Below are 17,779 nucleotides of genomic sequence, written 5' to 3'. Positions count from 1 at the left end.
ACACTGAATTGGAAATTACACCAAAATAAGAATGATTGGTTTGCTTCAGACCCATTAGCCACTTCTTTGACTGGGTTGATGCTCTGTGCAATTGTTTGGGTTCTATTTTCTACCAGTTTTGTTCCAACTTACCTTAGCTTCCCTATAGAAAAGGCCAGAAAGGTTTTTTTCTTTAGGTTTTCTTCTTTTTTATTTTTTATTTTTTTATTTTTATAATAATAATACAGATTGGACTCGGGCAATACCCAAACCCGACTCGATCAGGTTCAGGAGAATACCCAGCCCAATTCTCTTTGCCCATGAGAGATAGGGTAATACCCGGAACTATCGGGCTGGGTACCCATTATCCCAGTGGGTACTGGCCATCCCTACTTCTCCCTAGTCAACGTACCTGCATATTGTCAAGTTTTTCTCTAATAAAGCCAGTAAAGGAAAAGGAAGAGAACAGAGAAAACGGTCTTTACATTTGGGTTAAAATAGTGGTAAATGAATAAAAGCATCTCTAGCGAATGGGGAAGTTTCGAGTCCCATACGGCCAAAAGAGAAGAAAAAGACAAGGGAACCATATGGGCTTTCCGCTTTATTTCTGTTTGTGTTATTGGTGTACTGCTTTATTTCAGTAGGTAGATTATCACCAGGAACATGACTACAAAGTAAGTACAAACCACTCCATTAATTTCACTATTCAGCAAAGAAAAAGTCTCGGCTATTACAATTTTGCAAATTCTACTTGGCCTGGAAGGATATAGGCAATGATGTGCAACCCCAAAATCTGCTCCTGATCAAAACTAGGATTAAGTAATTCAACATTTCTTCAACAAAATAATTGGATGACCTCTCAAAAAGCATTTGCACAACTATGTTACATATCAAACTAAACTTAAGGCACAAATGAAATTTGAGGCTTTCTATCACTTGAATCAAAACAGCAAGACATTTCACATCTAAGAGAAATTAAACGCATAATTCTAGAGACAATCACACACCTATTTTCACAATTTGCTGACTTGTGTAAATATAAGTGGTGAATATTTTCTACCTTATGCAACCCACCATTTTACGTTAACCATTCTTCTTTTCTTTTTCCTTTTTTTTCTTTTTTTGATGAACTACGTTAACTATTCACAATCACACAAATCAACAAATTAAGAAATTGAGTGTGGAAATGGCCGTCTGTTGGCAGACTGAAATTAAATAGTAATTTAACCTGGCTAATATACTAGCATGTTAGTTTCACTAATGCATCTATCAGGATTGAACCCATATAAGTTGGCTTCAAATTAACAACTAGAAACCTGTTCCAGACTAAGCTAATGGTCGTTTCTTAAATTTATTTAAAAAAAAAAAAAAAGGAAGTTAATGGTCCAAATTCTCCAGAAGATAGTATTTACAAGTTGATAAATAATGGATTTAGAATGTCAATGATTTACAAGAGAAGAAATTTCTGTTACAGAGATGCCAGTCTCATTGGAATAAACATATAAAAATAAATAAGTAAAGCTGTAGAAGGAAGAATGATAGATTAAAATAGGGCCAATGATAAAATGCTATTTGATCATAAGCTAGAGGAAAACCAAAGATGATTCAAAAACCAGAACAGAATCCAAGATGATTGCACTTGAAGTTTTCCAGTATTCTCAGCAACCAGCCAAGAACCTTCCATTTTCACGGCACTACAAAGGACAGATGGGACAAGTGGTAGCAAGCATCTTCAAATTTATGCATTTATCATACAAGCAAATGAAGTAATCAGTTCTTAAGTGGAAACTTCACAAGAATCAATACAACTTAATTGATACAATGCAAAAATACTTCAATTCGAGTGCTCAAAGTGATTAAAACTACTCATCAAAGAACTCACCGGGTGATATTTCATAACCCCCTATCCCTCCACCACCCCAAAAAAAAAAAAAAAAAAAAAAAAATCCCTTTTTCCCCCAGACCAAACAAAGTACACGTAGATAACTCACCAATTATACAATTACCTCCAGTATGAAAGGATATTACTTAAATCTAGCTTTCAGTTCCTTGTACAAGTCTCTTCAAATCCTAGTATCAACATTGTTACTGCCGCGAGCAACTAGGTGACTACAAGAAGTTAGCACTCAAGCATCAGCTCTTCTATTCCACAACTTTTGTTTTGTCAATCTATTTATTAGGATTACACATCTGCAAAACAAAATTAATCATTGTGACACAATCAAAACTCTAGCATTCAATCTTAGAGACAACCAGAAGGGAAAAGAAAATAGAAACAATTTGAAAACTGAAATGGAGAGAAACCATCATAATTTGATAGAAATCCAGCACTATGGTAAACTAGAAATCATCATGGACTTGATTTACAGCATAATGCCAATATGACAAAACCTGAAATTTTTGGGACACTAACTTCCAATAATAGAATAGCGCATAACTAAATGCCTAAAATATAAACAACCAAAACTGTCATAAAAGAACATTCAATTTATATATTTTTTTCTAACAAAGTGTAGTCTACTTGTATGATTCCAACAATCACTAACCAGTTGTCTTCAGAAAGTTCACTACGCTAATCTTAAAAGGTGGAGAGAGAGTGGGTGAGCTCAACCACTTAGTGAGATAGAACATCACACGTCATTTTCAAACTGAAAATAAGTGATATTTAAGCAATATATTGAACTTTACAGAACATTTCCATTTAGAATAGATAAATAGTTATTCAATACAAAAGGTAAAACAGGGAACATTTAAGTCCATTCAGTGAAAATTATATAGCTTGATAAATAAATAAAAATTCTCTTAAAATTAGCCAATTTCAATAAACACTAGATTAATACAAAGATCATAATTCCATAAAAATAAAAATAAAAAGTTAATAAAAAAATCCCATATCCAGTGCAACCTTAGACCCTTTTGTGTGTTTGTGGGGGAGGGCAGGTTCCCGGACTCAAACCTGTGACATTACACTTTCGGTGGAAGGCATTTGCATTGCAACATTATTCAGTAATTGGGTAAATTAATTACAACAATAAGAACGATTTACATGACAGTAAATCAATTTTCCACTTACAAATGGTAAATAACGATAAAATAATATATTAATATAGAAAACGTAAGCTAGACAAATGCTAAACAGTTGGTGAATGAATCCCATGGAAAATAGGAACAATAACCTTCGAGAGGTAGATAAGAATAATAACTCACGAGCAAAAATAACAATAACACTATAACAGTAGCTCCGAAAGCTATCGGGAACAATGCACAACACTATAAACAATGGTCAACACTTGATGCAGTGTTGGCTTTTACTGTAGACAATCTAGCTGACCCTTTTAAAACATTTACTTAACTATATCATAAAATAAAATTCATATAATACAACATAGTGAATATTTCTCTTGAAAATATTTTTGCATAACTTTCTAATCTTTATAATTTAAAAATACTGGTATAATAAAAGGATAAAATCTATGTTATCTATAACAAACAATGATTCCTAATTTGGAAAATTCTCTCTTTGAATTTTTGTATGTAACATACACCTTAAGAGATGTCATTTTTCCAAAGTGCACTTACCTTTGATTCACCAATCAAATTTATCTCAAATTGAGCAAGCAATATCAATTAGGACCTAATTAAAAATAAGCCACTTATCAGATAGTTATAATAAAAATAGAGTAATTAGAAGCTATAACTTCTAGTAGATAAAGGGCTAAAGGCCTAGAATTATGTGCTCAACTCCTCAAACCCAATTAGGCAGCCACTAAAGTACCTAAACTTCATTTTAAGTCCACCAAAACTTACAAAACATTTGTTACACGGTTGCCATAAATGAAGATGAACCCAACTTTCTTAAACACTAAAGCATCCAAAATAAGCCACCTTCATATACATTCACAACTCTGTCCTTCTTACCACAAAAACCAAGTAATAACAAATATTTTAGGACTACATATAAAGTTTTTTTTTTTTTTTTTTTTTGATAGGTAAGAAGAAATACATTCAAGAAAACTGCTAGATGCAAAATAGCATCAGCAAAACAGAAGTACAAAAAAGAAAAGAAAGCAAAAACATAAAAAACTTAAACTACAAAGAAAGAGAGCTAAGGAAAAGAGGAAGAGAGTCACTAGGTGTGAGTCCCCAAGTCCTAGCCCAATCAAAAAGGGAACTAGAAAAGAAAGCAAGCATATGGTCCTCGGATCTATCAAAATCCTCAAACATCGGCCGATTGTGTTCCCTCCAAATACACCACACCAAACACAACGGAACTAAGTTCCAAATGTAAGAGGAATGCTTCCCCAACCAATTCCACCAACTAAAAAGAAAATCTGACACCGTACGCGAAGGAACCCATAAAATCCCAAAAATCCTAAAGACAAAGCACCACAGCCGATGACCCTTTCCACAATGTAACAACAAATGATCCACTGTCTCACCATAGCAACGACACATAATGCACCAGTCAACAAAGTCAAAACCCCTGAGCCGCAGGTTATCCCCTGTGAGGATCCAGTCCCATGCACCTGTCCACACAAAGAAAGAGACACATCGGGGTGCCTTAACCTTCCAAATGCCTTTCCAAGGAAAAACCACAGAAGAAGAACCGTGTAACTTATGGTAAAAAGAACAGATAGTAAAATCCCCGTTTTTTGTCAATTTCCATTTCTAACGATCACCCTTAGTCCCTAAAGGTAAATTGGATGCCAAGAGACGTAGGAACTCGTCCACCACATCTACCTCCCAATCATTAGGACCTCGATTGAAGTGAACATCCCAAATTCTCCTATTCCCTGTCCCTTGACATATCAAAGAAGATTGTACAGAAGTCTCTCTGTTTGCAGTAAAATTGTACAAGACTGGAAAAGCCAAATTGAGAGGAAGATCTCCACACCACCTATCTTTCCATAATTTCACTCTATCCCCCACTCCAACCTTATACAAGACATTTTTGTTAAAAACCTCCTAGCCCATCCGAATACTTCTCCATAAACCACAATCATGGCCGCCCCTTCCCAACTTAGAGGTCCACCCCCCCAATCTTCCCCAAATTTCAAAGCTACCACCCTCCTCCAAAGCCTATTCTCCTCGACCCCAAAACGCCAAAGCCACCTTCCTAGTAAAGCTTTATTGAAAGTGGTCAATTTCCTAATACCCAAGCCTCCTTTGGCCTAACTCATGCACACCTTATCTCAACCCAATAAATGAGTCTTAGGGTCTCCCCACAAGAAATCCCTTTGCAGCTTCTCAATTTTGTTAGCCACTTGTGTAGGGATGGTGAAAAGAGATAAAAAATAAGTGGGGAGGCTAGATAGCGTGCTTTTAAGCAATGTTAGCCTACCACCTTTTGATAAATACAATTTCTTCCACCTTGCTAGCTTCCGTTCAATTTTTTTCCAAAATGGGGTTCTAAATAGAGGGAGACTTATGGGACGCCCCCAACGGCATACCAAGGTAAGTCATTGGCAAGGCCCAACCCTACAACCCAAAATCTCTGCCAAAACATACGCATTATTTACCTCTCCTATAGGCACCATTTCACTTTTAATTACGTTAACCTTCGGACCAATCACAGCCTGAAAACAAAGTAGCAGCAGTCGAACATGAAGGACTTGCTCCACCTCTGCATCACAAAACAAGATAGTGTCATTCACAAAAAGCAGCTGTGACACACATTTCCCTCTACCCCTCCTACCATCCACCCTAAAGCCACTAAGTAAACCTACCCCCTCCATTCTCTTCACCATCCTACTAAACACCTCCATCATAACTAAAAATAGGAAAGGAGACAATAGATCCCCTTGTCTCAATCCTCTAGAGCTACCAAAGAAGTCAGCTGGGGACCCGTTAACCAACACAAAAAACTGCACTGTAGAGATACAGGAACGAATACAGCTACACCATTTCTCCCCAAAGCCCATTTTCTTCAACAACTTCAGAAGAGTCTCCCAATTCACATTGTCGTCAACTTTCTCAATATCTAACTTACAAATCACCCCCGGAATCTTACTCTTCAATCTGCTATCAACACACTCATTAGCAATGAGAACTGAATTGAGGATCTGCCTACCTCCCACGAAACTAATTTGAGATTCAGATATCAGTTGATCTAACACCACTTTCAATCTATTTTCCAGAACCTTGGCCAAGATTTTATACAAACTCCCCACCAAACTGATAGGCCTGAAATCACGAATGTTGGAGGCATCATTCTTCTTAGGAATCAAAGCTATAAAGGTAGCATTAAGAGATTTTTCAAACTTGCAGTGTTGAAAGAACTCTTCAAAAACTGCTAAAACATCTCTTTCTACTACTATCCAACAATGATGAAAAAAGGCCATAGAAAACCCATCTGGACCTGGAGCTTTATCCCCTTCCATATCTCTGACCACTTATAGAATATTATCCTTCTCAAAACTCCTCTCCAACCAGCCCCTCTCCAAATCCCTATTCGATCAAACTCTAGTCCTTTCACAAAAGGTCTCCACTCCTCAAGCTCCTAATATAGAGCTTTATAAAATTGAACTACCTGAGCAGCCACTTTTGCTTCTTCCTCATAAATCACCCCATCAACTTCTAAGAAACTCAGATGGTTATACCTTCTATGAGAATTGGCCATATTGTGGAAGAATTTCGTATTATTATCACCCTCCTTAATGCATATCATCCTTGATTTTTGTCTCCAAGAAATCTCCTCTAGAGAAAGAAGATGATCTACTTGTGATTTCACTTCAATCCTCTCATTTCTCTTCGTCTCAGTGAGTCTAATAACCCCTTCCTTAGCGTCTAGTAACACTAAAGCCCCCAATAAATCTTTCTTCCTGCGCCCAACATTGCCAAACTCTTAGCGATTCCACTGAATAATGACTTCTTTCAAAGCTTTCAATTTTTTAGCAAACACATAACTAGGAGTACCCAAAAAAGAATGGCGATTCCACCATGAATCTACTCTATCTACAAATCCGTCCATTTTCAGCCACATATTCTCAAACCGGAAGGGGCTTTTCCCCCTCACCATACCCCCTACCTCCAAAAGAATTGGGAAATGATCTGAAATGGGGTCTTGGAAGAATCCATTGGATCACATCAAAAAGTGTTGCTCCCAATCCTGAGACACTAGAGCCCTATCGATCCTAAACATGGATGGCTGTTCAGTGCCACTTGACCAAGTAAAACTCCCTCCCTCCAACGGCAAATCTATCAAGTTTAAATCTCCAATAAATTCAGAAAATTTTTCCATAGCCGGAGTAAGCCTAGACCCACACCTCTGTTCATTAGAAAAACGAACAACATTAAAATCCCCAAAACAATATCAAGGAACATTCCAATAATGCTGAATACTAACCAACTCATCCCACAAATCACCCCTCAAATTATTATCGTTCGGTCCATACACCCCTGAGCATGCCCAAGTAAAACCGTCCTCCACACCTTTCCACTAAAATGACATCGAAAACGAGCCCACCAGAACCTCCACCTTTTCTAAAACCCTCCTATACCACTTAATCAAGACCCCACCAGCTGTTTGATCAGCATCTAGAGCCACCCAATCCACATACCGGCATCCCCAAATGCTGCAAACCAGCTGTCTATCTATTCCGGCAAGCTTTGTTTCTTGCAGGCAAACAACATCACATTGCCACTCCCGTAACAAGTTTCTCACTACCAGACGCTTCTGGGAGTCATTCAAACCTCTAACATTCCATGAAACCATTTTCAGCTTCATAAAGACTTATATGGCCCCGCAACTGTCACCACCGCACTACCAACACACTATCTCCCATCATAGTTAACCGTTGAGATTAAATTCCTCAACTCTCTTTTCCCTTTACCCATGGAGGGTGCTACTTTTTGGTCAGCAGCTGCTTTCTTCCGCTTCTGGTTAATTTCAACATCTTTAAATCAGTTTCACAAATTTGTTTCACAAAAATCACCTAAACTGGGACATTATTTAAGCTTAGAGTCCATTTTCAAGGACCTGAAAAATTATGGCCTAAAACCATCAGTCCTCACTAAACATAACGTTATCTCTACCTTTTTTTTTTAATAGGTAACGTTAATCTCTAACTTATGCTAAAACAGTTTTAAAAAATTCTCAAGCATTCATCAAAAACATGCCTATTTTCGGCTTTTAAAGCTTGTTCCATGCACTGCTGGACAGATATTGAAGGGTCACTAAAATCTCATATTTTAACCATAACAACAACCATCTATCATCACTAAATAATACTAATATCACTTAAATTCCATCAATACCAAACAACCGCAAAACATGGCACATTCCAAACAAAGCACTAAGTATTAAACCTTATGCCTACACTAAGAAACTTAACCATCAATCCATGTAAAGATTAATCCACTTCAATTTATAAGGATTTCAACACTGATCTCAAAGAATTTCAGCACCATATTTCAAGGGATTAGTCTAACCATAAAAACCCCCAAATCAGTTGTTACAAAGATTACATTTCCCCAAATCAATTGTAGGAATTTCAGCACTCGTCAATAATTGTAGTACACCTATTCCTTCCAGTACCTAATATCCTTATTATTCCTTAATTCCTTCACAAAATTAACACTTAAATTTCGAAATTATCAAATTTTCACAGCCCCTACATGCCTGGCCTCAACAAATTAAGTTGCCTAAACTGAAACCCCTACACTAAATTAAAAACTTCCAAATTTAAAATTAGAGATTTCAGCCCCCTAACTCCCCAGCCCCAAAATCAACACTAAATTCCTTAATTATTTATTAATATAAACCCTCAAATCAAATGTTTAATTAAGATTAAAATCCCCAGATCAACTGAGAGTTTTGGATTTACTCAATCCCCAAGTACCTGATTGCTGCCAACCCCAAATTCTCACAGTTACATAAAATTCCTCCATAATTTAAAACAAAAGTAAAGTAATCATTTTTTTTTTAATGAAGTAAACATAATATTCAAATATTTATCTCCAGGGAATTAAGAGAATATTGTCAACCTTAATTACTTTAGCAAAAGCTACAATTTGATTATGCCATAATATCCAGTATATACAAGACAACCAGCAGGACAATAAATTGATAAATGAAGAACGTTTGAGTGAGAGAGAGAGAGAGTGTGTCTTTCCATGATTAAAATTTCTAAAATTTCTGTCATAGGAAAACATCAGCACTGAACAATGAGTACATAGCCAACAAAAAAGTATGATTTTAAAATCATATTTTCTTCCATTTTTCTCTAGACATGAACCTCTTTACTTATGAGCCCCAGAGAGAGAGAGAGAGTGTGTCTTTCCATGATTAAAATTTCTAAAATTTCTGTCATAGGAAAACATCAGCACTGAACAATGAGTACATAGCCAACAAAAAAGTATGATTTTAAAATCATATTTTCTTCCATTTTTCTCTAGACATGAACCTCTTTACTTATGAGCCCCAGCTTCTAGTGATATCAGTAATTAAAAATCATATATTAAAAAAAAAAAAGAAAAAAAAAAGCAATCAAGTTGAACTAAATAAAGTTTAAAAAACTAATAATTCCATTCATAGAAACAAAAATACATTAGAATTCTTCCAGAAAAAGAAACCCGTTAACTTTTGTGATGAAATTTTTCTAGACATGAACCTCTGTACTTTTGGGTGAGATTACTTTGCTTAGCAAGTTAAGATGAGAATCCTGAATAGTTTTCCTATGAAAGCATTTATGAGAAAATCACCAAAAGTGTGGACTGAATTTAGTAAGGACTATTTCAGGGTATAAAGGTTAGCTCAAAAGTACAGAGATTCATATCTAGAAAAATTTCATCCCAAAAGTAAAGAGGTTGATATCTATTGCTTTTTTGGATGAATTCTAATATATTTTTGTTTCCATGAATGGAATTATTAGTGGGACAGAAGGATAGTGGAAAAGGTTGATGAAGCAGTGGGATGTTTTTTTGTTTCCTGTAAATTCAAGAATGTGGTGGACCAACTTGAATGGGCTTTCACTGGTATTTATGGTCCAAATTCTGATCGTGATCAATGATTGCTTTGGGAGGAGTTGGCTGGAATTCATAGTTCGTGGAATGTGCCTTGGTGCATTGGTGGTGATTTTAATATAGTGAGATTTCCATCAGAGCGCTTTGGTTCAGATTCCTTTTCATCTGCTATGCATGAGTTTTCAGACTTTATTTCAGAATGTCTGATAGATCTACCAATAAAAGAGGATACTTTTACTTGGTCTAATTCCAAAGAGGTGGCTTCACAATCTAGGCTTGACAGGTTCCTTCTATCTTCAGATTGGGAGGAAAACTTTCCGAATATTCGCCAAAGACGACTCCATAGGTTACTCTCAGACCACTTACCAATTCTTTTAGAAGAGGGAAATTTTCAGAGAGGCAGTCGACCTTTCCATTTTGAGAACACATGGCTGAAGGTTGAACCTTTTGCGGAGAGAGTGAGATTCTGGTGGGAGTCCTATCTTTTTCAAGGTTCCCCTAGCTTTTGGATTGCTAGCAAACTAAAAGCTTTGAAGATAGATTTGAAGAAATGGAATGAGGAAGAACTTGGGAATGTAGAGGATAAGATGCACAAGCTATGGAAAGACCTTGATGCACTAGATTTGATTGAAGATAGCAGACCTCTAAACAATGCGGTGATATTGAAGGACCTTCGCATTGAGCTTGAAAAGGTAACTCTTATGGTAGAAATTTGCTGGAGAAAGAAATCTAGGGCCCTTTGGATTAGAGAGGGAAATAGAAACACTAAGTTCTTCCATAGAACAGCACACTCCCATAGAAGATTTAATACCATTAACAATTTGTTGGTGGATGGTAGTTAGTGAGTACTACTTATCCCTTTCCTCGACCCCTGAAACTTTTTTCCTCGGAAACATGTGTGGTGCTCAAAGATCCCACCTAGAGTTGCTTTCTTCTCAAGGACTGCTACTTTAGATGAGATTTTAACTCTTGCTTTCTTCTCATTGCCCCATTGCTTTTGAGCTATGGTCTATGGTTTGAGCTCTTTTTTCTACTTTGGGTTATGCCACAAGTGGTGTCTAGGTTATTTTCGAGCTTGGCAAGGCCTTTTGGTGTCAACATGATTTATTGAGGGCTGTCCCCATTGTGTTTTATGGTGTATTTGGCAGAAGGAACCAAGATGTTTCGAAGGAAAGGAAAGTCTATTCCAAGATTAAATCTCTTCTTCTCCACACTTGCCGATTGGAGTTCTTCCTTTAATCTCTTCTCCTGTTCTAATTTTTAGAATGCTTGATCTTGTAATTTTGTCTTGATGTATGTTTCTGTACACCCCGTGTACCTGGCTTTTTATTAATAACTTCCGTTATTTATCCCCCCCCCCCACCCNCCATTAACAATTTGTTGGTGGATGGTTAGTTGACATCAAACACAAGTTCCACAGCTGCATGCATCTCTCATTTCTATAAACAGTTATACTCTGAGAATGAGGATCAAAGACCTATCCTTGATGAAGTGGAGTTCTCAAGGATTTCTGAGGAGGAGGCTGCTTATTTTTTTTTGATAAATAACGGAATTGTATTAATTAAAAAGCCAAGTACACTGGGGGTGTACAAGGAAAACAATACATCAAACAGAAAAATTACAAAGATCTAGCATTTCTAAAACATTAGAACAAGAGAAGAGATTAAAGGAAGAACTCCACTCTAGCAAGGTGTGAAGAAGAAGAGATTTAATTTCTGGAATAGACCGTTCCTTTCCTTCGAAACATCTTGAGTTCCGTTCTCGCCAAATACACCATAGGACACAATGAGGGACAGCCCTCTATAAATCAATGCTCCGACACCCACCAAATGAACCTTGCCAACTCGAAAATAAATCTAAGACACCACTCGGCATAACCCATTGAAGACCAAATAGAGCCCACACCATAGACCATAGTTCATAAGCAATAGGACAATGAAGAAGAAGATGATTCACCGATTCCCCACTCATTTTACACATATAGCACCAATCTACAACGGCTACACCCTTATACCATAAATTTTCAGTAGTCAAAATCTTACCTAAGGAGGCAGTCCAAGAGAAGAAAGCAACCTTAGTAGGGACCTTAGACCGCCACATAGGCTTCCAAGGGAAAGAAATGTCTAGAGTAGAGGAAAGAGAGAGATAGAACTCACTCACTTTAAAATTCTTATTCCCAGTTGGTTCCAGCAAAGTTTGTCCTGACCTTCACCATTAAGGGGCATTGAATTCATAAGATCAAGAAAAGAGTAAAAATGCTCTGTTTCCCAATCTTGGGGAGCTCTAGAAAAAAGAAGATCTCAGTGAAGCCTTTGATTAGGAAAGGACATAACATCTGCAATAGAAGACTCCTTATTACAACTAATATTATAGAGTTCCGCAAGACAAGGTATATGGCGTCATCAAAGGTTGCAACAACGATAAATCTCCCAGACCTCTCAATAGCTTTTTTCCAATCATGTTGGGGCCTTTTAGAGCAGGAAATTATGGAGCTTCTTGCAAACTTTCATTCCCAAGCCGTTTTTGAGTAAAGTCTTAATGCAACTTTCCTTGCTCTCATTCCAAAGAAGATAGATCCTGTAAATGTATGAGATTTTAGACCCATTAGTCTCGTGGGCGGTATTTATAAAGTCATTTCCAAGGTGCTGGCTAATAGGCTTTAAAAGGTGATTTCTGCGATTATTTCTAAGTCTCAAAATGCCTTTGTGGGGATAGGAAAATCCTGGACTCAGTTTTAATTGCTAATGAGTGTTTGGATAGTAGGCTCAAGGCGGGTGTTCTAGGTGATTTATGAAAATTGGATGTGGAGAAAGCTTTTGATCATGCAAGTTGGGATTTTCTTATGTATATGTTGCAGTGATGTGGGTTCTCCAAACAGTGGAGAAAATGGATTATGTTTTGTATTTCCACTTTCCATTTTGATCAATGGTAGCCCTAATGATTTCTTTGGGAGTTCTAGGGGATTGTGTCAAGGTGATCCACTCTCCCTGCTTTTATTTGCTATTGTTATAGAGGCTTTATGTTGTTTGTTGGATGGTGTGGTTCTGGCTGGAAGCTGGATACATTTCCAGATTCACTGTTGGTTCCAGAACTTATACACCCTTGACAGTGTCTCATCTTCTTTTTGTGGATGATACCTTAATTTTCTGTGATGTTATTCCTAGTCAGATAGATAAATTGAGAGAGATTTTATCTTATTTTGAGGCAGTATCAGTCCCCAAAAAAAAAAGAAAATTTGAATGGAATTATTAGTTTGAACTTTAATTAGTTCAACTTGATTGCTGTTATGTGATATTCATTGTTCAATGTTAATGTTTTCCTATGACAGAAATTTTAGAAATTTCTGACTAGCATCAAATTGTCTAATATTAGATTAGACAATTTCCCATTGAATTCTCTCTCTCTCTCTCTCTTCCCCAGCCCTCCCCTCCCTTCCCTTCCCATCCTTCCCCCAGAATTTTTTTCTTTTCTTCTTACTCTTTTCAACACTGGTATTGTTCATATCACTATTCAGTATTCACAGAGCCATTCACATCTTCAAATATTCTTCTTGCTTGCCGTCTTTTTTATCCTAAATACATAACCCTTTCCTTACTCCTTTTGAAAACCAAAACTTTGTTTTCAATACGTTTACACCGCTTCACAGCTGCTGTAACGACATTCCAGCAAGCTGCTTCTCTCAGTTTTTAGTTTCCCCTGATTATAAAGAATATCCTGAAATAAACAGATTCAGGAATCTGCCTACGGTTTTTTTTTTTTTAATGGTGGGATTGAGTTCTATAAATGAGTAATTTAAATGGCTTGGGCTTGGTAGAATTAGGTTTAGATATTGAATATGGTTTGGGAAATAAAGTATCATGACCATTGAAAAAGAACAGGTAGCCCAACCAGGTGCAGCAGCCGATAAGAGTTTTATCCTAAATCATTTTGCATGTCACGAAAGTTCTGGCCTATAGCATTAGCAAAACCTATACTCCAGTTTATTATCCTAAAAGCCCACAGTTAATTTCAAGTTGCTACAACATTTATCCAAGAAATGATGAGCATTTACCCACTAGCGAAGCAGTTGGGCATTCTCCAGTACTCAAAGGAGCATGAATGGACATTATGCCACAAAACAGGGGCTCATCAACGAAGTAGAGGTTTGTTATATTCTCTAATGAATTGAACTCTGTTCACTCAACTAAATCGCAAGCACCAAAAGAAACTTTTACATTAATATAAAGAGAAGAAAACTACTGCCTCCAATAAAGCCACATTATATCTTTCACACATGTCAAGATCAAGGAAGTATAGGTTTGTTGTATTCAAAAAGAAGTTCTACATGCTAACTAAGATAAACAATAATAATCATAATTATGAAACAAATTACATAGCTATTCACTCTAAATTCCCAAAATCAGATAGAAGTTGCAGAACTCAAACTTGGACCTCCTCATGGAAAATGAAACCAGTAAAAATTTCTGATCAAGTTAAAACGAAAATATACAATTAAATATCAATGTTCACTTCAACTATCACACCAAAAGCATAACTAAAGTCAAAGCCAACCAGTAGTATTATCATAGGGAAAGCATGATGTGTTGTCTTACCTATTGCCTTGATGACTGGTCTTGAAATGAACCACTTGCACAACCAGAAGGTTGTAAAGGAACCACACAGCACTGCAATAATGTAGCATTGGAAATTGTCATTGATTCATTGGAACAAGCCGTAACTAGTCCAGAAGCAGGAGCAGAAGCAGAGCCCTCGTTAACCAGGTTAAACCCGTCACAAGAGAACTTGGATTGTTTACCATCAACAAGTGTTTTCAATCTAAAGTTTCTCCTACAATACTTAACTCGATATCTATCCTTAGGCCTTGCAGGTTTCCATCTACAATACTTAAACCGATATCTATCCTTAGGCACAATAGCAGGCTTGCATCTACAATACTTAATCCGATATCTATCCTTAGGCACAGTAGCAGGCTTGAATCTACAATACTTAAACCGATATCTATCCTTAGGCACAGTAGTAGTAGTAGTAGTAGGTTTGCATTCATTACCAGATGATAGATTGGCAGAGTCCATAGTATTATCATCTCCATTTGAATTGGAAGAATTCCCATCCCCATCCGAAGGCCGAACACAAACTGAAGGTTCTGAAACACTTTTATCAGGATTTTCACACAACTTGTTATCACTGCAAAGTTGAAGCTTCCCACAAACGCTAGGATTCCCCGAGGCCGCTGACCTCGGAATAATAGCCAAGCAACTGGTATTCAAGGAGCAAAAGTTGCTGGAAATCCTTGGGGAGCTATTCATAACCCGGTGCAACCGAAACGCCAATTCCACATCATCGATAAAAACCCCATCCCCCTCCTTATTGTCAGCGTCAGAAGCAACCAAATCAAGAGCAGTATTGGCCAACTCCACGGCCTTCCTAGCCACCAAGGCTTTCCTCACGGCCTCCTCTCTGGCCTTAACGGCGGCCTCGATCTTGTTCTTGGCCACAGAACTGGCATCATTGGCGGCGTCTTGGAGCGATTTGAGAGAATTCGATTCAGGCAATACCCTAGACGACTCGTCGGAATTGCCCTTGAAGTTCTGACTCTGACTCTGACTCCGACTCCGACTCCGGGAAAGCGCAATGGGCTTGGGCACCCAGCAATCGACGCAAACGGAGAATTCATCGGAAGAAGCGTAGGACCAGGGCGCGACGTGCCGATTGTTGTGAAAGCAGTGGCTATGGACGCGGCGGCTACAGAGGCGGCAGCGGAAAGAGGAGTGGTCGGCTTGGAGAAAACAGTAGGAGCAGATGTGGGAGGAGTTGACGCGGAGGAAACACTTGTTGCAGAGAAGAACGATGCGCCATTCGCTGCGTAAGGTTTGGAGTCTTTGCCTTCTAGGGTTAGGGTTGGCGGTGTCGGTTCTCGACCCGCAAGCGTGGCATTCGGATAGATTGGGGAGATCCCTGGTTATCTTCTTTGGAACTGGAACGGTGTCGTTTGGGTTTTGGTTTTGGTTTGGGGATATAGAGGAGGAAGAAGAAGAAGTAGAAGGAGAAGAAGAAGAAAGGGGTTTCTTTTCGTTCTTGGGAAGGAGCGATTCATCCTTGTCCTTGATTTTGGGGGGTTGATTCGGCTTCTTCATTGCCTGAGGCTGAGGCTGAAGGTGAGCGTTTGCCGTTCGACGGAATATTATTCCCACCGGGAATTTACTCGCACTTATAAATTGCTTTTCTGATTTTCCTTTTTTTAAGGCAATTTGATTATTTTGAACGGAAAACTCTTTTTTTTTTTTTTTTAAATGACAGAAGCATTAGGAAAACCTCAAAAAAGTAATGCCATGCAATTTTAATAATTTCACAATTTACATAAAAAAAAAATAATTTTGCAATATTTTCAAAATATTGCAAAATTGTTGTAAATTATTAATTTTACAATATTTCTAAATTAGCATTTTAAATTGTCGTCAAAACTAGTGGTGATAATTCGTGTTTGCGTGTTGGATTCATGTCGTGTCAACTCATACGTATCCGATTATATGTGTCAATACTAACCTAACATGTTTATTAAACAGATCAAGATTCTTCAACCCTAACACGACCCATTTATTAAACGGGTCAATCGTGTTAACCTGTTTATTTGATTTTATCAAAATGAAGAAAAACATTTATGAAAAAAATAAGTAAATAAATATTTTAAATATAAAATTTAAAACTAATGAGTAACTGCATCACAAATAATCATTCAAAACTAAATCATATCTCAATATCATAAATAGTTAATCACAATATGTCAAAGAAAATAAACTACAACAATTAATAAGTTTATATACTTAGAATTTGAATGGTATATTAGTAAAATTTCATTTAATTAAACGGGTCAGTTGGGTTAAATAGGTTCCATAGGTTGAACCCTAACCCAACCCATTGATTAAATGGGTCTATTGTGTCAACTCAAATATGATACAAATCTATTAAATTTCAACTCATAATCTGCTAATTTCGTGTCGTATTGTGTCGAGTTCGCGGGTCGTGTCGTATTTTGCCACCCCTAGTCAAAACACACATGCATTTACCACAATTGTTAATTTAAATTGTTTACCAAGGCAATTTAGGAATATTGTGAATTATTGTTGTGTCCATAGTATTACTTAAATTTTAATAGAGCTTGGAACAAGACAGATATTAGGGGCATGTTTGGTACATCACCTTAAACACATATTTTTAGTTTTTAAACAACATTAAACGTATTTCTACACACTTTTTCACACACACGTATTTCAAAAAAACTAAAAACTATTGTTTAAATACACGAACCAAACTGTCCCTAGACATTTGAAATTTCTTTTATAACACATCCTTTAACTAAGTCTAGGAACATAAAATATAATTCAAAATCCAGTTAGAGAGACCGTGCCATATTGGCTAAAGCATTTGCACTCTAGTTTGCTTCTCTAAAGGAATGGAGGATTTTGACAATTAGGAATTCTCCACAAGAGCGACTTGAAATTATCCATAATGGGGCATCAAATAGTCGTGGGTATTCACTGAACCATTTAAGGACACAACAACTTGAGCATCTAGTTCCACAATCAAATGTGTAAAACCCAACGACACAACTAGTTCCAATCCATCCCAAATAGCCCAAAGTTCGGCCATTATATTATGAGCAATACTTAGGTATAGTATTTAGGTATTATTTCTTAGGTTTTCTTTTTAAGATTCTACCATGTGGATTTTTTTTCATGGGATAGAAATATATTTTTTAGTTAGATAGCTACATGGCTAAATCTTAAGAAGGGAACTTAAAGAATAGCACCTTATATATTGTATTTAAGTTTTGTCCTTA

The 17,779-nt window shown here is 37.0% G+C and overlaps 1 protein-coding gene across 2 annotated transcripts; it reads right to left on the bottom strand.

Annotated features, from left to right (window-relative positions):
* Positions 1–1,708: 1,708 nt before the first annotated feature.
* On the bottom strand, positions 1,709–16,202 carry LOC111999333 (uncharacterized). 2 transcript variants are annotated; one of them, XM_024031460.2, is made up of 2 exons: positions 14,535–16,202; positions 1,709–2,169 (listed from the first exon to the last, which is right to left on the bottom strand). In XM_024031460.2, exon 1 carries the CDS (start codon positions 16,074–16,076, stop codon positions 14,535–14,537), a length of 1,542 nt encoding a protein of 513 aa, XP_023887228.2. In that variant the 5' UTR covers positions 16,077–16,202; the 3' UTR covers positions 1,709–2,169. The 2 variants fall into 2 exon arrangements, with proteins under 2 accessions (XP_023887228.2, XP_065627165.1); XM_065771093.1 differs by having other exon boundaries at positions 14,990–16,202.
* Between the last annotated feature and the right edge of the window lie 1,577 nt (positions 16,203–17,779).

The sequence above is a fragment of the Quercus suber genome, unplaced genomic scaffold, assembly GCF_002906115.3.
Source record: "Quercus suber isolate HL8 unplaced genomic scaffold, Cork oak 2.0 scaffold_39, whole genome shotgun sequence".
NCBI classification, from domain to species: Eukaryota; Viridiplantae; Streptophyta; class Magnoliopsida; order Fagales; family Fagaceae; genus Quercus; species Quercus suber.
The sequence above is the reverse complement of the archived record's forward strand: the minus strand, read 5'-3'. Positions and strand labels throughout refer to the sequence as shown.

Coding starts and splice junctions, on each gene's coding strand:
- LOC111999333 (XM_024031460.2), bottom strand. CDS start 16,076: ATGAAGAAGCCGAATCAACCCCCCAAAATCAAGGACAAGGATGAATCG.